Here is a 22,401-nt window from a genome sequence, read left to right as displayed (position 1 = left end):
TCTAATGGACCAACAAAGAGCGGCTGCTCGTCCAGCACTGAGTAGTAGGAGGTAAACTCCATAGACTGTAACTGGACTACTATAATCAGACAGGTGAGGGCATTTTGACCGTCTTTATCCGTCCGCGTCACCCCGCACCGTGACAAGAAGACCCGACTGTTGTCTCACCGGCGACAACCATGAGCCAGAGGTTCACCGTCTCCAAGAGCGACGGCGACCGGCGCCCCTCCGACATGCAGGGGGAGGTGAACCAGCTGTTTGAGGGAGACGAGCCCCCGACCACCAGCAGCAGCAGCGCGGAGGGACAGGCTGCAGCTGGTACTGAAACGGTGCTGGTGCTGAAAGGTAAGGAGATCCTCCAGCCGGCTTCTTCACCCTGTTTGTTAGCTGTGCGCTATATGCTAGCAACCCTAATGCTTGACTGCTGCTCGGTGACACCACATTGTCTCTGTGTGACTTGAATTCCTAATAACCCTCGGGGCACCGTCTGGTCAGTAACAGAGGCGCGTACAGCAAATCCTGCAGTTGTCCTTTTTCTTCAGCAATTGTGATGTTACAGGTGCATGCATTGTTCAAAAATATTGGAAGATGCATGCAGTGTGAGACAGAAAACAAAGCATTTGGGGACTTAATTATCATATGGCCTGTTAAATTTTGTATGTCTCAGGCATTTTCCTTCCCCTCCCACAGCATTTAACTGCACTACAAGTAATCTAGTACCTTCTCAGTTCAGGATGTAGGGTATGTGCTGGTGCATTTTATAGTATTTATCTCTAGATCTATATATTTTTTTATTTGTTAGGCTTTACAGTATGTGAGCAGAAAAGACTAATTGCACCCTGTCTTGAAGGGAGTATCAATGTCAAGTAATATACAGTTTCTGTGGTAAGGCTTAAATTCAATGGAGAACTAATAATTGTTCTTTCCTTTTTTATTGAGTTGTTCCCAAGGTTAGGGATAATTTAGCTGGTAAAACCCAGGACATTATAATTAATAAGGAGCATTAAACCTTCTCTTTTACTATTTTCACTTTCTAGAATAGTTTTTTTTTCAGTTTCATCAATCTGTGCCAAAGTGGTTTTCTGTCACCAGTTTGCCCATATGAAAGAATCAACGTCCCCTCAGTCCTTGCGTGAATCAAACACAGCAATGCGGAACAAATGGAAATCCCCATTTGTCCAGGAATGGAGGCCTTTACCATTAACTATGATTAGAATGACAAAAAGTACAGTGATTCATGTCCATTCAAGTGCAAATGGAGATTTATCTGCAAATGGATCAATACATTTCATACTCTGTAAGGCTGCTGCATTAATGACATTTCATGTTAATTGGCCAGGCTCCCCAGACTCCCTTTAAATGGCTTTATTGGAGCTCTAGATTAGCTTCCACTTTATTCAAAGAACTGTAGCCTTAGTTTGGTATTCAGCCTGATTCTTTTTGCAGAGCTGCAAGCAGCAGTGTGGAAACACCATTTAGAATAAAGAGTTAATTATTAAATATTTTTTGTCATAGTACATTATAATTCAGGGTGTTTTTTTTTTATTTATATCTGTACTCTCAGTTCTGGCACTTGTTGGTTAACTATATCACTACCTGAGTAACTACCTTTTTTAGTTCATATATTAGCTTTGATCCTGGACATTTTTGTCTTTATATCACTTCTGGTGTGCTAAGGTTCAGTAGCATTCACATGTTTATACAGTGAAACCAGCTGCCTCCTTAATTGGGAATAAATGATTTTCACTACCAGTCCAGTTTTTCCCATTATTGCTACAAGTGGCTCAGAACTGGCCACTTACTCCTGTGTGTGTGCCCCAGTATGTGACAGTCATTTCACTTGACAGACAGACTGGTCAGTAGGAATGTATCTCACAGTCTACTTCCTTTAGAGACAAGGATCACTTTATTTAAGGACTCTCCCTAATGATACACCTTGCTCATACTGGTATCTCTGCATCCATTTTGCTGGTTGCCATGGTGATGCAGTACATTTTCGCTAGAGTTGGCTTAGAAATGGTCTCACAGTAAAATGTTTTCTGTCTTATCAGGTACCGTTATGAAATCAATCTGTTCATGTTTGTACCCCTCGGAAAACAACTGTTGTAACATTGCTGAACCTGTGAGTAGGGCTGGGCTCTACAATATATTAACATTTAAGCTGTATTAATATATTTTTAAACTAGTGTTTGTAACGATTCTCTAAAGCCATGGTTCAGTTTGTGCCTTAATTTTCAGGCCACAGTTTTGGTTGTAGCATGTTCTTTGTTCCCAAAAATCTTCATTTCTATTAACTCTCAGAGTCAAAACAGCAAGAAAGATTGCTGCTGACTAGGGCTGGGCCATATCATACCATTCATGGTAATACCGGTATAATGTTGGGCAACAATAAGAAAATGAAATATCGCGATAGACTATGGGTAAAATGCGCATGTGCAGTGCCTTTGTTTTCATACGCACATGGCGGAAAAAGCATGGTGCTGACGGAGAATGAGAAGGGCAAACGCGGATCGTTGAATGAAACGGATGAACCAGAATTGGTTTTTAAAAATGCTGCAACTTCAGTGGTGTGGAACTGGTTTAACTTTCATCCATCAGATACACAACAAAGCACTATTTTTGCTAGAGCATGCTAGCGGGCCGTTGTTATTACCGTGTTTTTTGGAAAATACGGCACACTTAAAATCAATCCTTTGATTTGTTTGAAAATCAACAGTGCCCCTTATAATCCCGTGTGCCTTATGTACGAATTCTGGTTGTGTTTACTGACACAGTGTTTACTGATGTTTTAGTACGACTTTGCTAAGCTACAAACCCGCACCGCTTGATGGATTGCCGGAGCATTACGGCTATTGTAGGCAGGAGCCTCGCGGAGTGATACGTACTGTGCTTCAACATAATATTACCGTATTGTGTGTGTATAACTTCTTTTTAAGTTTTGTGGATATTATACATGGTTATGCTGAGGATATGTTGGCCAATTTCCACTGGAAATGCTTTTTGGTTAAACTGTCAGCAAGGAATTTGCATTTGCACGGTAAAATTTTTATATTACTTTAATGCACATAAAAACATCTGCTTGTTTAAGTGAAAATACATTGATGGGGTTTTTTTTGTACTAATAAAGTTGTGGAGTTATAAAGTATTTTGTCTAGTGTCAATTATATCGTCAGTTATACCGTTATCGCAAATTTTCAAATGTATATCATGATAAATATTTTTGGTCATATCGCCCTGCTCTACTGCTGACACCTCTCACCCTGGTGATATACTGGTAGCAGGCTGTGGGTCATCAGGGCCAATGCCTCACATTGCAAGAGCAGTTTCTTTCTGTCAGCAGTTCGACTACTTAACAAAGCCTAGTACTTCAACCCTGACTCCTTATAATGAATGTGCTACGTTAGCACACGTACTTACTCACCTACGCTATAAAAACATTGCACGTTGGACTCATTGCAGTTGAGTGCTTTGCACATGATGTTCACACTTAGATTTCACACGTCCCCCTTCTCTGTAAGTATTTTATATTTTCTTTTTTTGTGTTATTGTATTGTATGGTACTAAGACTCCTTGTTTGTGTAAGTAGTTGGCAACAAATGAGATTTTGATTCTGATTACACTATTCTGACGTATATCCACTTCAGTTTTGATGTGAATTTTCTTTCAACATTATTGAATCTACAAGAGTAGTACATTTTAACCTGATACTAACCACCTCCTGCACATGTCTAATTAACATACTAAATACCATCTTTAATTTCTCAACCTCCACTGCTCTTTTACAGCAGTGCAAAAGAGAAGCAAAATGAGAAGAAATTATTGTCAAAAGAGACCATGGGTGGTTGGATCACAGTGTCTGTTTCATAGGACTAGGATGAGATGGTACCCCTTTTAAACAATACATTTTAATATCTGCATTACATAAAGTATTTCTTTCATTAAGCTGTGCCAGTACTTTTCTCTCTCACTTCAATCTTATACGCGTGACACTCCACCTTTGCTGTCCTTTTGTCTACACACTGTACAAGGTATACATTCAGCATTACAGCTGATTCGAGTTCATCTATTTGGTGAAAACACAATAGGAATTTGCCATCATCAAAGTCACCTGACTTTCTTCACAAAAACAGTCATTTTACCTCGTGGAATGCTATTTGTTGGTCTAACTTTGGCTTTTTGAGATGTTAATTTGAATTGAAACTAAACTATTGGAACATCAGAGACACGCATACACACAACAGCTAACCAATTTAGGTAGCTACTGACACACACAAAATGGACCCACAACATGAGACTGGTGATTTTTGTGTTGGGAATTCAAGCCATGTTACAGAACTTTTGCCCCCCTACTAAAATTATTTTTTACTGCTGAGCCCATTCTCAATATTTCTTAGTTCGTATTTTGTAAGTACTCCAACCGCACTCATTGTGGATGAATACCAGTACAAGTCAGCTTCAAATAAACCCTGCTACTGGAAAGTCTACAGCTATTGTGGTGGTGGATATCCAGTACATACAGTCTTCACATAGTTTTCCCAATATCTGACAAATTGAGCAAATAAACAGCTACGGTATGTCTTTATTTGCATCTATTAAGCATGGTGTACCACAGGGGTAGGTTTGTGGTCTCTCTCATGATATATAGATGTATAGATATACCATCTACCCATGAGATGCTCTGATCCTGGCATGTTGAGATCTCTCTTTGTGATATTTTTGTCATTGTTGGTTTTTAAGGTTTTAAGGTCCATTGTGTGACCTCTTAGCATTGTACTCTCTGGAGCAATGCTTTCTTGGGCAGATGTTTGCATGTTTTTTGGGACCTTGCTTAAAATTAAAGGGCTCAGTATCTTTACATTGAGCATTCTGAAGCTTTGAAGTGATCTCGTAGAGAAAACCAGGCCAGCTTAGTGTTTTAAATATAATTTTAATGGGAGAACACTCCCTTTAGTAGAGTTTCAATTTCTTTCTTTCTGCCTCCATAATTTTATTTTAGGACTCTATTAAAGTACTATTATGTTACACAGTTCAAAATAATATTTATCTTTGTTTGGCTTGGTGCAGCCCCTAAGGTCATACTCTGTCTGGAACAACTTTGAAAAGTTTCCTCTAAATAACTAAAATAGTTTTAAAAAAATTATTTTGTTTTACTTATATACCATGACTGGGAATTTTTTCTACTTCAGATGTAACTTGACCATAAATTCTTAGAAGGGCTTCATTTATTATCCATTAATCTGTTTTCTTTGTGAATTATTTTGACAATATTTCATTCAGTTTTCATGTTACCTTGAAAAATGCCTAAATTGATTTTTTTTTTTTATATGACAATTTGTGCTGATTTCTTTCTTTCTTTGTATCTTATTGATGAATAGGCTAACTGTTGACACTATTGTGCATCCCATATTGACCATGTGAGTTTGTATCATATTTGCTGGCGCTGGAAGATCATGACAGTTTGTCCGTGAGTGTAAGGGATAGTTTAGCTGAAGTACATATAATTATTTCAAGGGAAATGCAAAAAATAATTAAATGGGTTTTGCATAGGCCTGCAGGTTTGAATCTGTCAATGTAATTATGCCTTTGTTGGCATTCTCTTGCTATGTTATAATTCTACCATCTACTACAACTTCTTTGGACTTACTGTTATTTTTAACTGGTGACCAAAGCAGTATCTGAATTCTTCCCCCTTGGCCTGCACTCATGGTCCTGTTTCTGTTGATCCAGAGGGAGATTTGAGCTCGGTCGTCTCAGCCAGTCAGTTTGGCCGCAGAAGGAAGGACAGTTTGCATCTGGCTGCCAAGTGCCCTCTCTATCCTTGACCTTGCCGCCCTGTGAAGAGATATATCTTCGTTAAAGCTGTTTGGTTCAGTGGAATGGGCTGCAGATAGGTTCAAGATATGCTGGGGTTTTCACAGTAGATGGTAAAGCAAAGCGACCTTGAAGTTCAGAGTCTGGCCAAGCAGAAAGCCCACATTTATTGATAAGATTTTTGAAATCACACTTGCACATAATATAATCTGCAGTATTGCTTGCAGTTCAGAAAAAAATGGCTTCTTGAGCTACCTGTAATGCGTGATAGTAGACATAATTAGCATTTAAATTACAAATCATACAAATTAAAAGCAATTTTATTATCCTATTCCAATATACCTGACTGCAAAGTCAACTTTCCTTCAATGCAAAATATTATTTTTATAATAAAAGAAATCAGTGAACTTTTTGACATTTTTCCCAAGCTGCAACAAGTTACAGGATCTTCTCTCACTGAAACATCCAAAAAAAAGTGCTCTGCTGCTGGAAAGAGGTACAAATACTTGACTGAAAATGACTTGATTTATTTTACCAAACAAAAAGCAGGTTCAATATATTTATATGCTAGAAAGAAAATGTAAGGTGCTTGAATCATTTTCCAATATGATTATAAATTCAGCAGATAACAGGACGTCACCCATTTTCTTTTTTCAGTTTTTAATCATAACTGCTTTGATCTTTTGACTCTTCCCAGCAAAGGACCAAATTATAAGCCAGTCTCATGTCTTTAGTGTTGTGGTGCATAAGGCTGACTTGGCAGGGGTTTAATGTGTGTCATGGTGTTCTGTTTCTCTCTAAGCAAATGCAGTCCAGAAGTAATGACACACTATGAGAGCATGATCAACACAGCAGGCAAACAATCTGCTGGCTCTGAGCTGTGCTAACTTGAACTTTAGTCTTTGTTAGCTTCTTTACAACGTCCATGTTCAGCTGTTTGAAGGTAAATGTGATCAGATGGTCATCAGATCATAGTGTAACACAGGTAGACTTTTTTTTTGCACTAGCTGGCATGACATGACCTAAAACCTCCAATGGAAATAACCGGTATCACAACGGTGATTATCACTGCTTGCTAAGGCTCTATGTATATTCACCTAAAAAGAGGCGTTTCATGCATCATATGATTCTTCCACCACACACAATTTATCATATGTTAATGATGATAAAGATAAAATGGTTATACATAAAAAAATCTAACCATAAACTGCAGCACTGTTGCAGATAAGATGAGAAAATCATTACGCTTGTAATTTAGTGCAGAGAGTGAAGTACAGGGGCCAATCAAAATAAAACAAGAAGTAGCACACACTGAGACTCAGACTAGGACATGTGAATGTGAGACTGGGAGTGGGACTAAATAGACATGGAGACATGAGAGACAAAGGCAAGAAACACAGAAGATTACAGGAACAGGAAGGGACTAACACAGGGACCGGACTTCGGACGTACTACGTACAAGACAGGGAACACAGGCTGCCACGGAAACAGAGAGACCATACATAAACTGGGACATGACTGGAGAGACTGGAGGTAAACAAATATGAGGACACAGAGATCAGACAGAGACACACTGGACATGAAGGGAAACAAACAGAAGTAAACCAAAAATCAAAAACTATAAATAACAAGCTCTAAAGGCACTAGAAAATAAATATTCAGGAACCAACTAACAAGAACCAAAACTGAAAATACTCTATCAGTGACCCAGGACTATGACAAGTTTAGCTTGTGAGTGTATGCACATTGTTTGCCTGCGCTGCTGTGTCTTGGACCAGCTTCTAATTTGTCACACCAGTAGGCTACTGGTTAGGGCCAGTGACACTGGAAATTACCTGATTCTGGTCATCCATCCATCCATCCATCCATCTTCATCCGCTTTATCCGGGGCCGGGTCGCGGGGGCAGCAGCCTAAGCAAAGAGGCCCAGACCTCCCTCTCCCCAGCCACCTCCTCCAGCTTATCCGGGGGAATACCAAGGCGTTCCCAGGCCAGCCGAGAGATATAATCTCTCCAGCGTGTCCTGGGTCTGCCCCGGGGCCTCCTCCCGGTGGGACATGCCTGGAACACCTCACCCAGGAGGCGCCCAGGGGGCATCCTTGTCAGATGCCCGAACCACCTCAGCTGGCTCCTTTCGATGTGGAGCAGCAGCTGCTCTACTCTGAGCCCCTCCCAGATGGCTGAACTTCTCACCCTATCTCTAAGGGAGAGGCCAGCCACCCTTCGGAGGAAGCTCATTTCTGCCGCTTGTATCCGCGATCTCGTTCTTTCGGTCACTACCCACAGCTCGTGGCCATAGGTGAGGGTAGGGACGTAGATCGACCGGTAAATTGAGAGCTTCGCTTTTACACTCAGCTCCCTCTTCACCACGACGGACCGGAGCAGCATCCGCATTACTGCAGCTGCAGCCCCAATCCGTCTGTCGATCTCCGGCTCCCTTCTCCCATCACTCGCGAACAAGACCCTGAGATACTTGAACTCCTCCACTTGGGGCAGGAACTCATCCCCGACCCGGAGTGGGCACTCCACCCTTTTCCGGCTGAGAACCATGGCCTCAGATTTGGAGGTGCTGATCCTCATTCCTGCTGCTTCACACTCGGCTGCGAACCGTTCCAGTGCGAGCTGGAGGCCCCCACCCGATGAAGCCAACAGAACCACATCATCTGCAAAAATCAGAGATGAGATTCTGAGGCCACCAAAGCGAAAGCCCTCCGCCACTTGGCTGCGCCTAGAAATCCTGTCCATAAAAATTATGAACAGAACCGGAGACAAAGGGCAGCCCTGGCAGAGCCCATCACCCACCGGGAACGAGTCCGACTTATTGCCGGCAATGCGAACCAAGCTCTTGCAACGGTTGTATAGGGATCGAATGGCCCGTAGCAATGGGCCAGACACCCCATATTCCCGCAACACCTCCCACAGGACACCCCGAGGGACACGTCGAATGCCTTCTCCAAGTCCACAAAACACATGTAGACTGGTTGGGCAAACTCCCATGCACCCTCAAGTATCCTGGAGAGGATAAAGAGCTGGTCCAGTGTTCCGCGACCAGGACGAAAACCGCATTGTTCCTCCCGTATCCGAGGTTCGACTAACGGACGAACTCTCCTTTCCAGCACCCTGGCATAGACTTTCCCAGGGAGGCTGAGGAGTGTGATTCCCCCTGTAGTTGGAACACACCCTCCGGTCCCCCTTCTTAAAGATGGGGACCACCACCCTGGTCACTGGTTGGTCAATCAATGCATCTGTAATTTAAATGTAAATTAGATCAAATGATTTAAAGTTGCTTTCATAATTAAACTGGCCAAACACTGGCTCACTGAAGATAACTAATACAAGATAGATATCTTCAGTTAGCCTATTAAACTGGTCAAACATTAAATAGAAGATAACTAATACAATAACTGTAAATATCACATGTCACTTTTCTATAAATTTGATTAAACATTCACTTAATAAGGTGGGGTATGGCAGTCCTGGTGGATTTGGAAATCCCTGTTGTGATTGGCTTAGATTTGCAGAAATGATCTGCAAAAATTAACAGTTGTCATTTTAATAATAAGTCACAATATGAGCATTTTTTTTTTTAAATTTTATTACTTGTCTTCTGATAGTACTGCGTAGTGGGGGTTTGACTTGCCTTGTTGTTGTGGCTTCTTGTTACTCAGTTAATCCCTTCAATGTTTCAAACTTATCTGTGTCGAAAGACACTGGCAACTTTCTCTTGTATTGACTACTGCTTCACTTGTACTGTTTGAAATGCTCTGTTCCTGTTATTTGGTCTGATGTCAGGTAGTGTACAGAAGGGTAATCAAAGCTTGTTTTGCTTATAAAGCAGCTGCTTGTGGTTGGAAACAGGGTTGATGAGATTTATGAGAGTGAAGCTGTGGACCGTAAATCCAAAACAAGTGGCTGAAAGACAGTAAGCACAGTGAGTGCTCATTATCTGTGGCGTTCTTACACCTTGCACAATCATTTGATTCATATTTAATCTGAAAATATTGAATACAGGAGCCTTGAGATCACAGTTAAAGCATAAATCCTTCTGCAAAATCAACGTAACTGCCTTGATTAAACAACATTAAAAAAATTCCCTTCCCCCTCGGGTGTGATTTCCATTTTGACCTCGGGACTTCCAGGACATACTCCGCACAGAAGCTCCTTTGTACTATACATACCTGGTTATGGCATTCTATGTATGACTGTGTGTGCATTTATGTCTGTATATATGTAGAGAGAGATACTATGAGTGCCCGTAGTTATTCTGGATCGTCTCTTTATAAACCACAATCACTCACTCATGCACTCCTCACCCTTCACCACTGAGGTTTTCAGTCGAAACTGTTTGTGTGTTTATGTGCTCATCATCACGTTTTATTAATGTATTAACTAATGTAGCAGAAACACAGACATATGACGTTTATAACCGTAACTCAATTCGTCCTCGGTGTTTTGGTTCATGAGGCTGATTTGGCTGAGATTTAATCTGTATTGCGGTGTTCTGTTTCCCTCCAGGCAAATGCTGTCCAGAAGCAGTGACACAGTATAAGAGCACTGTGAACACCGCAGACAAATTCACAGAACAAAACCCAATAACCCCATGGCACAAACGGTGGTATTTTTCTTCTCCCTGATTTGATAGCCCATCACTGCACAAACCACTAGGGGTCTTGCAGGTTAAAGGCTATTTATTGGTAAATCCCACCGCTGAACTGCACCGTCATCGTGTAATGTCTGGAAAAGTATGTATTATATGTATTTACATGGCATTATTACCCAGACACTGATGACAAAGCGCATGGCTGGCAGTATTCTATATTTGTTATTGATAACAATGCCAAGGCCAGCACAGGCCAAGTCTTTTGGTTTTGAAAAGAAGTCAAACTATAAAGAAATTGTAATCTTATTTAATAAAGCATGCAGTTAATTTAGTGGTATAGTATGATTTGGGGCGTTGCAACATTGTGATTGACAAGTCATTACAATGCAGTCAGATCCATCTCTTATTCATTTTGTCTGGCTCAAGAAAAATCTAGGTTGTGAAGGCCAGATTACCAAACTCAAGTTTTAAAAAAAAAGATACCACAAAACAACAGGTCAAGTGCCTAGCATTGTTGTGTGTTTGTCATATGCAGAGCTTTGCAAATAGTTGTCTATATGTTGTGGCGTGGGGTGTGGAGTCATTAAAAACCCAACTTACCTAGGCTATTGGGAATGTTGCGATGTTTTGTTCTAATGCTTATTGGTTAAAAGGTAGGTCAAAGGGGGGAAAGCTAAAAAAATACAAAAAAAACATGAAAAGCTCAGATAGTGGTTTCAGTGGACAGTTTCATTTTGTTAAACCTTGGTTTCTGTTCCCCTCTTTGTATGTATTAATTTATTTTTTTAACAAGTGCCAAGACCAAAAACACCACAAGCTAGATTAGCACACAGATGAGTTGTTCCACATTTTCTTTGCACTGCTCAGTGACAATAAAAGCACATCTAGACAATGGCCTGCAAAGCTGTGCCTTGTCTCTGCATAGACCAACATACAACCATTCTCCAGAATTAATTCTGAACTTTTCCATGATATTCTTCAATAATGTTGTAATGTTCTTCTACAGTAATTAAATTATTTTGATGCGTTGGTTAATATGCTGCTTAGTGGCTACATAGTGTAAACCACTACACTATCTACACTACACAATCTACCACAGCTGATAGAATTTAGACTGTTGACTATGCAAAGGTGCCCTGGAATGTCCAGCACATAGTAACAGGATGTAAGATGTAAGATGCAAGCTGCGACAGCTTACACTTGGAAGCAAACCAAGTGGCTGGGATAGTGTACAGGAACATCTGTATGAACCAGAAGTCTTCCAGTCCCTGTGGGAGATTCAACAAAAGGTGGTTGAGAACAACAAGGCTAAGGTTCCGTGGGACTTTGAGTTCCAGACAGAGATAGTTTTGGTTGACAAAGAAGAGAAGACTGCAGTTGTGATAGATGAGGCAATCCCACCCAAGGAAAAGAGGAATATCAGAGAATAGAGACATACCAGGGGGCCAAGAAAACACTGGACCAGATGTGAAAGTTAAAGTCCAAAGTGGTCGCAGTGATAATGGGAGCATTAGGAGCTGTAACCATGAACCTGGATAAGTGGCTCCACTAGATTCCAGGCACACATCAAGGGTCCCTGTCCAGAAGAGTGCAGTCCTAGTGAGTGCACCTCACACTCCTAGACCTCAGCTTGTGTTGTTGGGTCTCTACTCAAAATTAATAGAAGTATGAACGCAGAACAGCACCTTCAGATTATGATCCAGCATTTAGGACCTTCTTCAAAGCATCTGATTTACAAGTGCTTCATTTTTCAGCATGAGAAATACATTGTCAGTGAAGTAAAACATACCTGGACAACAAAACACACAGTGGAACGGAATTAGTCATGGATTGGCCTCTTCAGAGCCAGAGAAACTCTAAATGATTGAAATGGTGTGTTATCAACAAAGAGGGCTTTTAAAATCCTTAGCTGGGAGAGAATTCAGGCTGTGATGAAAAATAATAGTGGTCATACCAAATTACTTTCAAGCATCTTAGAATCGTACATACTCTCTTTTTGCCTTATTATCTGTTTCCACAATGATTTTTCACGTCCATAAATCGCTGCATCAGTTTCCCAGTTTCCTAGCAAATATAAGGGATGACTCAAGACTTGTGCACAGTACTACTAATATTAATATTCACTTAAATTTTACTGGACTCTGTACCTAACAGTGGTTGCCAGCAATTGTTCCTCCATTATAATGTACTGTTGGCTGACCAGACTGAGGATTGTTTGTGTGTTGATTCAGGCATGTCTACCTCTGTGCTGTAATGGCTCTTGTGTAAATATTAATAGGCAGCCTCTTTGATATAAAGGAACAGGCTGATGGTGAGCACCGATATTCAGTCACAAAGGCCTTTTGTAGATGACTGCTATTCTAGGATTAATATAGTGGGATGCCTGCTTCAGTCACTTCTGGGAAAAGGACAATGTGGCCACCTGATGAGGATTTTATGGAATATTTATTAAGGCTCAGAAATACTTGTGTAATCACAGCTTATCTTGAAAAGGAAGAACAGCTGACAGGAAAAACGTGGTACTTGAGTATTTCTACCAACACATTTGTTACCATAGCTTTCTATTTCCACAAAAAGAGGTAGGATGTGAGATTTTCTTTCAGCATCAGAGAACTTTTGTTTTCACTGAAATTTAAAGATATAATAATAAGAATATAAAGTGTGTGTTAAAAATTATTTCAGTGTCAAATCAGTCTACCCATACAACAGTTGGTTTTCAGTTTCCATTGCATTGGATCAAGAACAATCCCCAGTAATACTGGGATAATATATAATATTTTATTTAACCCTGTTTTTTTTATGTGGACATGGAGAATGAGTCATGGGTGAAAAACGATATACTCAAAGATGTCTATAATTACAGGCTGTGTGATGAATAAAAATCACATTGTTTCATATGAATCAAAGCAGTTGTATTATTATTATTATGATAGTAGTAGTAGTAGTAGTAGTAGTAGCATATTTTACCATGGGCCAACTAGAAGGTTTTTCAAACTCTCCTAACCATGGCTCCACAGCTACCCATGTTATATTGATCGTGTGATGGTGCCTAATTTTTGCAATCTTTAGCATGTCCAGCCTGCCGCAGGTCAATGTACTAGTGGCTTAGTGTAACAAAGCAAATGCGAGTAAAGGTAGTTTAAAATTGCTCACGGAGACAAGTTGGAAAAGTATCCGGAGTTAACAGATTTGGCCCAAACCGCTGGTTTGGTGACAGTTCCAGTAAAGTTTATTCAAGGAAGATGGTTTGAGTTTGCAGTTGTAAAGCTGATATTTCTTTTTACCTCTCAGCCACAAAAGGCTAATGGCGGATTGTCATCATGGGCAGACAATGTAGACATCCGAGTTTGTGAAAGTGATAACTTGAGAACACAGCAACGTGGGCGTTTCAAACCAGTATCATATGTGTTTCTACTAACAATCTCAGATGAGTTTAAATCTCAGTAACGTCAACCCCAAGGTCAAGATCAGGGCCCTGTTTCAGGAAGCCGGTTTAGTGGAAAAACTGAGTAAGTATACCCTGAGTTAACGAAAACTCTGGGTTTTCGGTTTCACAAAGCGAGTTCAGCTGCAGCCTGAGTGAGTCACTATGACGACACACTCCGTGAAGCTAACCTGCCCCCTAGCAGGTTTACTACAACTAACCCTGACTGTCTCCGCCCCTTTGTCGGAAACCTGACAGTAGGAAGTGTCGGACATGGCGTGCCACTTCCTTGAAGAGCCAGTAGATCGTGAAGCCCAAATTCTCCGCAGAGCTCTCCGCCGGGAGAGAGTGATCAGAGCGCGTTTGGACATTTTATCATTTCCTGATGATTTTCTGTGCGAACGTTACCGTTTCTCAGCACAATCTATAATTTATTTGGATAACATCCTCAGGCCATATATTACGCATGTGACACATCGCGGACATGCTCTCAGTTCATTGCATATTATTTGTATTGCACTTCGGTTTCTTGCAAACGGGAGCTTTCTGTATAATATTGGTGACGCTGAGCACGTTTCCAAGGCTACCGTCTGTCGGGCAGTCAGGAATGTTACAGTTGCACTGAAACGTCTCCTGTACTCGTCTGTGGTGTTCCCCGGTCACAGACCCACAAGATTTATCAAAGAGGGATGCCACAAAATTGCAGGTATCAGGATGAACAAAACTTAATTTATGATGTGGTGATACTTGGACTACTACTTAAATTGCACATTTATTTTCAGGGTTCCCAGGCGTGATTGGCTGTACAGATGGCACTCACATTCCAATCATTGCTCCTTCAGTAAATGAAGGAGACTATGTGAACAGGAAGTCTTTCCACAGCATTAATGTACAGGTACATAGTTCCCTGTAGCATGTCAAACTAACAAATTATTTCATCATAGTAATGGATGCTAATTTGTGTTCTCTGCACTGTGAAGATCATATATGATGCTGCCAACATTATCACAAATGTGGAAGCCAAGTGGCCAGGCTCTGTCCATGACTCACAAATATTCCGTGAATGTACACTGAGCACAAAATTTGGACATGGTGAGTTGAGAATACTTTAAAATATATAAAGACCAATTGCTTCAGGGACATTTGAACTGAAGTGTACCCTTCTGTCTTAGGAGAGTTCACTGGCTACTTGCTTGGTGATAGGGGGTATCCATGTTTACCCTATTTGCTTACCCCTTACCCTGACCCTGAACCGGGCCCACAGCAGCGATATAATCTGGCTAATTGCAGGACAAGAGCCAGAATTGAAATGACTATCGGAATGCTTAAGGCCCGGTTCCAGTGCCTGCAAAGACTCAGGGTCACCCCAGAAAGGGCATGTGACATTATTGTGGCATGTGTGATTCTTCACAACATTGCCACAATTAGAGGAGAACACTGTCCTTCTGAACCAAACATCAGCAGTGATCCAAACCATGAACATCCTGACCCTCCCACGGACATACAAGATGGAAGAGCAGTCAGAGACACCATATGTCACAATCATTTCTTTTGACCCATCACCTCAACATGTTGAAAGAAGAATAAACAGATTTTTTGTTCAACTGGCTTTATTGGTCGCCTGTATTTCCTGTACACAAAGAATTAAAAGATGTAAACCTCATAAAGTGTCTCTGTTGCTTCCTCCTCTGTAACAGCTGTCAATGTTTCTTCATTATTTTCCTGCAGTAAAGAAATAGACAACATTGCTGTTCTACTGTAAACTCATATAATCTGTGGAGTATTACTCACAACTGCATGTTGGTCTGGCTCAACAGGAGGCTGCACCAGATGCAGTACACCATCACCATCAACTGATAGAATATGAGGTTTATACAGGTCACTTATAACTTACAAGGGACCAAATGGCAATTAACAAACATACCAAGCACCTTACACTTCATTGTCATTATGCTCTCAAAGACAACCAAGGCTGAGGGAAGGCAAAATCAGTCGGAAAATAACTTCACTACAAAATAATTCATTATGGTAAAGAGTTTATCAAATGAATGTGTCGCACTGCAAAGGTGACTGTGAAGAAAGGATGTATGCACATCATGTATTATTTTGAATTTACCCCCTATGTAGGCACTTGTGTCTTGCGGGGTTATTGCCTCAGAGGATGTCCCCGCAGAGATGCCTTCGGCCACAGGGCGCCCACTGTTTTGGCTGAGGGCCAACTGCTCAGCCTCTGTGAGTGGTGGTGGTGGAGGACCCCCACCTGTTTTTCGGGCCTCCGCTTTTTTTCTGTTGGCTATAACGGGCCACATTTGAGCACACAGAGTAAGCAAATATGTACTTGTAATGTGCTCAGATAATTTCAATAAGTGCTTACAGAAAGAAAATTAATGTAGCCTCTAACTGCAATTGATTTACATGGGACAAACAGACCAAGCACTATGGCTCATAATACAATTACACCTTACCTGTTTGGACTATATTTTTATATTTCATTTTTACGTTTGGGGCCTGTTGGGTTGCACCTGCGCTCACATCACATCACAAAATAAAATGTATAAAATAACAAATAAAATAACATATGATAAAATAACGTGTTAAATGGGTGGAAATCCCTCGATCAATGTTTAAATTAACACTCACGCATTGACTCTGTCGGCTATGTTTTGCCATGCATGCTTTTGCAGCTGTGGCTGTGTTACTTTTTTCCGCGGAATTTGCATGTTATCAGCATATGCTGCCATCAGAATTTCGGCCTCAAGCGCTGTGAAATACATTGACCGCGCCTTCTTTCCCTCCGTCTCCATGGTGACTCGCTTAATCTGTGCTCCGCTTATCAGGGCTTTATGTATCCTCGTCCGCGCGCTTCACTTGGGGTTAAAGCAACTCCGCGTTGACTGAACTAATTGTTATCAGCCTTTCTGAAACGGAATATTCCGAGTTGGACAGTTCGGGGTTACTCAACCGTGAGTGTCGTTTTTCACTCTGAGTTTTCCAAACCGGCTTCCTGAAACAGGGCCCAGATGTTACATTTTCAGAAAATCTTGTGACTGCATCTACTAAAAATGTTAGTTGAGCTTGGATCTAAGTGACCTTGACCTCATGCTTAGATGTCAAATTTTCTGCATATAATAATAATAATAATAATAATAATAATAATAATAATAATAATAATAATAATAATAATAATAATAATAATAATGATGATGATGATGATGATGATGATGATGATGATGATAAATAAACATATATAATTAAAAAGAAAAGTACATAAAAAGTACAATTAGAAGTTCAATTAGAATCACTTGAGAATGCTAACTTGGGAACAAGGCGATGTAAGAAAGAAAAAGTTGATGTTTGCCATCTGTACAATTTTGAGGTGATAGTTTTAAATGATAAGAGTGCACAGCCATCATGGACGTATCCCTTTTATACCTCTAGTAACAAGTCATTTTATATTTGAAACCCTAACCTTAATAATTTGTCTTCTGTGGTGGTTTTGGGTCCTGAATACTAATAACTTTCTGTTTACTGTAATTCTAGTGTTTTGCATTTAGATTTTGATGTTAGTTTGAGTTTCTGTTCCTGATTTCCCTTGTTGTCCCTTCTTCTTGTGTCTTTTGGCTCTTTGTTTACCCATTTGTCTTTGAATTCTTGGACTTGGTTATCACTTTTACGTCACTTCTTCACTTTACTCACCACCAACTGTGTTAAAGTTCCTTAATAATTATAAGTGACAAACAAATATATAGCATTACTTGACCTTTTTCAGCAGATGTATTGCTAATGCACCAAATGTTAACCTCAAAAAAGAGGCACATACCAAACCATACATTTTTGTATCATCTCTGTATCATCTCTATCATCTCTCTCATTCTGTCTGCATTATTAAGGACTTTACTTCATTGTGATACATTCCTTATGTAGCATAAACCTGTCAGTGTCTCCAGTAAACTAGAGTTTGCTTGAAAGGCAACACCCTGCACTCCTACTATTGAAACTTCTTGTTCCAAACAGGAAATGCTACCAACGCTGAGCTGGAACTTTGGTCTTCAAACTGCGCTTAGTCAGTGTAACATAAGACCAAGCTACTTCTACCTTAATATACAGTCTGTGGTTTAAATAAAGGACATAATTCTTGAATCATGTTTTGTCTAAATTTGAGAGGAGGTTTAAAAAAAAAATCAGTCATTTGTAAGGGATTTTAGTTGTAAACCATGTATGATCCTTATCTCCGGGTTTCCTGCACAAATGTATTAAAAAGAAGTATGTAGAATTTTGAAGATCTACCATGTCCAAGTTTTCATGGAAAATCTTTACCCTTTCACTTTAACTTTCTCTGTCTCTTTGCTCATCTGTCCTCGTACTTTAATGCTATTACATGGTAGAAATGTTCTCCCTCAGAGGAGCCATTGATTTCTAATCTAGCTTGGCATTAAGTGCCATAGCTTTTGCAACATCACTCATTCTATTATTTCTTTGTGTGTCAGAGCAGGAAGGATTAATATACTGAAGATCAATACACCTTATGCAGCATGACCTATGTAATGCCCTGATCCTATCTAATTTTCAATAGAGCTCTGTAAATTGAATCAAATAATTACAAAGACTTTCCTCATGGGTGGCGCACTGTATGGTTAAAGAGAGAATTGTGGTGCCATGGACCAAACAGGAGAGGGCAGCCTATTAACTGGTTTAAAGATGAGCTCATAATATGTGCTGCTGAATGTATGTCTTGAAAAAAAAAAAGAAAAGAAATATTACTGTGTTGTTGATGTTTAGCTGTTTAAGGGTTTCGAGTTCTAGGTGCTTTTTCATGCTTGTATAGAACATTTAACAGTAAATCTGATCGAGAATTGTTGAGCTTATGCAATTAATTTCTCTGCAGTAACCCAGATGTGCTTTTCTTGACTAAGTCAGCAGGGGGCAGTTGTGTGTTTTCTTTTAATCAAGACTGCCAGCATCTATGCGTGTTCCCTTTAGTTTGACTGATGGTGTAGAAAAGCCTCCAATGAGAGAGATCAGGATGCCAGGGAATTACACAACGGTCTGTGTCGTGTGTATGATGAAAGAGGCTTGTTAAGCATAACAGCAAGTGAGGAGAAGGTAGGTGTGTGTGTGTGTGTGTGTGTGTGTGTGTGTGTGTGAATGCTTTGGTGTGTATGTGAAGAAGAAGAAAGATGCAGAGAGAAAAGAACAGTGAGAGGGGGTGTAAACGTTCCTTAGCCCAGAAATCCTTATGCTGTTATGTAACTGTCTGCACATAGGGGAGGTGGGGAATTAGGACCGATTGATAGAAAGTGACAAATTCTCCCTCACATGTAGGCAAGCTGCAGGGCAGACCTCGGTGACACTAACACAGGAAAAACAGGGGGAGGAGAGGAAACAACTGCAGGGAGAGGTAGAGCATCCTCCTATACACACAAATAATGGCACATCATCACAGACTCAGTCACTTGGCTTCGTTCTGTGGCACAACAGCTCCTCTGCAGTCTGTTAGACATGAGATTTTGTATTCAGTGACCAACATAACACAGACTGAACGAGACTGGCGCACTTTTTAAAAGCTCTTATGTAGTTTTGATCTTTTATGTGGTAAGAATGTTGAATAAATATTAACTTTAAAGTGGTATTTATGATTTATTGTAGTGTTTACCAGGGATGAGACAATAAAACTAAATCAGTATATTTATTGGTTTCATTTTTGTTTTTTTGTCAGCACCCCGACAACCTCTTCTTATTAGTACATTAGTGGTTTGGTTTAAGACGAAGCAAGCTACTTTTTATTTGTAAAGATATAGATGATTTGTTTTATTTAATTTTTTTTTTAAAGTTATAATAGGGTCTTTATGTTTTTCACTGTTTTTCTCACCAAAAGATGAAATGAGGTGAGATATTCCTATGTGTCACCTGTTTCTGACTGAAAAGAGCAACATAGACAATCTCCAGGCAGTTGAATGGGGATGGTGCTTTTCTTTTACCTCCCAGTCTCTGTTGTGCATGTGATTTCTTTCCATTGCACTTGTCACTGTCAGCATCTCACAATGTTTCAGTTAGTTTCATCATTCTGAATTTATTTTTTAGTCCTGTGGGATGAGTCCTCAACAGAGCACCATGAGGATCTGTGAGGTGCCAAGTCTCTCAGCACTCCTCTCTTTAAATCTAACAGCTGAACCCAGGGAGGACCATTCACAGGACACTTTTTGTGTTGCAAAGTTTGCCATAATTTCTCCACACTAAAAATATATGCGACTTTTGGAGATAGTAAATGGAGCAATGGGGACCGGATTATTTTTATTAGGTCACTATGATAATTTATCCGACGTAGTTTGCTAAAATAAACGACTGTTGCCAGGATGTGAGAACTAAACATACTGTAGTTGCAGGGCTAATGTGTTATTTTGGTCTGATTTGGAGAACAGTACAGACTCAATCTACTGAGGCAGTGGAGGCAGAGAGCAGAGGGCCAGAGATACAGGTCATGGATCCCCATGGGGCTGGGCTGGTATTCAGGAATTATACTAGGCCTTCCGGTCCCTCAGGGCCGCTGCACACTGTTTGCTCACTGTGTTTCTGTCTCTCTCCAGCTGGAAAATTATTCGGGACTGGGAGCGGTGCCGAGGCATTGGTTTTGGTTTTGAAAAGGTGAACTGTAAGGGAAGATGTATGATGTAACAGTTGTGCCACTAGCTAAATGAATTTTAATTAGGTGCTCTAAATTTGAAATTTTGTGTTGTGAATGTTAATGTTTTTGCCTGTTTGGCTACGAGAATAGTCGCCATAGAGCTGCAGCAGGCAGGAGGAAGAATGATGCGTACACTTCACTGAAGCTGTTCCACAGCCCGGTTTCTTCCACAGTCCAAAGGTTCTGTCAGCTCGTTGCACCCGGTTGGGGGTACACACTCTCCATCACCATTACCATGCATGCCACTGCTGTGGTGCAATGTCAAGAGGGTGACTGCAGAGTATGCCTGAGCCAAATACCATTACAAATCCTTATACAGTTCATTTGAGTTTTGCAAATCAAATTAAATATTGTTTGTTAACAGTGTTTAGAACATAATATAAGAGACACAGAGGTCTGTTTAAACTATTATCCCAGCCTACTGAAAAAGGTACTTTTGTATTCTTAGGCAGGCATGGTAAGCATCTTGCAGCACCTTATGTAATGAATAAAGCAAACGTTATTCCCTGGAAAGTGTGAAAGCTGAAACAAAAATGGTAAATGGCCTGTATTTGTATAGCGCTTTACTTAGTCCCTAAGGACCCCAAAGCGCTTTACATATCCAGTCATCCACCCATTGGTGATGGCAAACTACAGTGTAGCCACAGCCACTCTGGGGCGCACTGACAGAGGCGAGGCTGCCGGATACTGGCGCCACTGGGCCCTCTGACCACCACCAGTAGACGACGGGTGAAGTGTCTTACCCAAGGACACAACAACCGAGACTGTCCAAGCCAGGGCTCGAACTGGCAACCTTCCGATTACAAGGCGAACTCCCAACTCTTGAGCCATGATCGCCCCAGCAAAAAAAAGGCAACCTTTATGTTCTACTATGTAGAATAAATACACAAATCATCAATATGATAACAGGTCATCACATTTACCTGGACTTTCAGTCTCTCCAACCCATAGAAGCTTTGATAATCTTGTGGTTTTACCACTTTGGCGAGTCGCTCATCCAGGAAGGGAAGAAAAACGGGAAAAGCCAAAAATCCCCAAAAAGTCCAAATAATACACAATTCCAAGAATGAGGAGAACAAGGCATGAGAAAACCAACTGTCAAAGTAAAAGTGGAAATGAAACAAAAATGCTAAAACACAAATATTTTGAGGGGAACGGGCAAAAGGACAAACAGACAAGGTACAATAGGGAGACTAAAGTAGTCTTTAAAGCAGAACTCAGCCACACTGAAAATTGATGTTAATACTTAACATCACCTGAATGACAATTAAGTAAAACAATAATCAGAATTCTGTGACTTACCAAAACTCAAAAATATAAATCCCTTGGACTATGATTATGCAATTTTGGGGCTTAAGAAAAGTTATAGTACAACGTTACTAGATTCAAGCTGTAAAGGTGAAATACTGTACGGAGCACCTGAACAGCAGATAGAACAGTGGACCATGACCAGTGTCAGGCCCATACCCAACACCCCAAAACTTTTACTCATGGAAATAAAAATATAAGTTAGTTACTTTATAAAATTGTGAGCAAACATTTCAACCATTTTAAGCAAGAATTCTACCAAATCTGTCCAGTTTTATATTTACTAGCTAGCAAACATCTTGCCTTCTGCCCTTGCTGATATTTGTGTGCATAAATTAGCACATTATCCTCACATAGATCAGTTTACCAATGTATGTCAACCACTTCTGTGCTGTTGTATGACTCCCATTTCATTGCACATATTGAAACAGAATAATCTAGTAATCACAGTGTTGTTTTGCACTACTTTGGTGGTAGCCAGTAACACATAAAGCTTACAGCTACTGATTTTCTGCAATCGCTATGGAACTGCACTGGTTGCCTTACAACTTCCTGTCATAGAGAGCGAGGTGGGCAC

General features: G+C 40.5%; 1 protein-coding gene across 1 annotated transcript in view; it reads left to right on the top strand.

The window, feature by feature from the left end:
- Positions 1-22,401, top strand: part of slc12a5a (solute carrier family 12 member 5a) — a 190,907-nt gene continuing 168,506 nt past the window's right edge. The window contains exon 1 of the mRNA XM_085353479.1: positions 1-345. Coding sequence (XP_085209605.1) covers positions 180-345 — 166 coding nt within the window. The 5' untranslated portion in view covers positions 1-179. The remainder of the gene's footprint in view (positions 346-22,401) is intronic.

The sequence above is a fragment of the Diplotaxodon limnothrissa genome, linkage group LG5 (assembly GCF_057381915.1).
Source record: "Diplotaxodon limnothrissa isolate DT_005_m linkage group LG5, D_limnothrissa_male_GT1.1, whole genome shotgun sequence".
NCBI classification, from domain to species: Eukaryota; Metazoa; Chordata; class Actinopteri; order Cichliformes; family Cichlidae; genus Diplotaxodon; species Diplotaxodon limnothrissa.
Note: the sequence above shows the minus strand (reverse complement) of the source record. Positions and strands in the feature narration are given on the sequence as shown.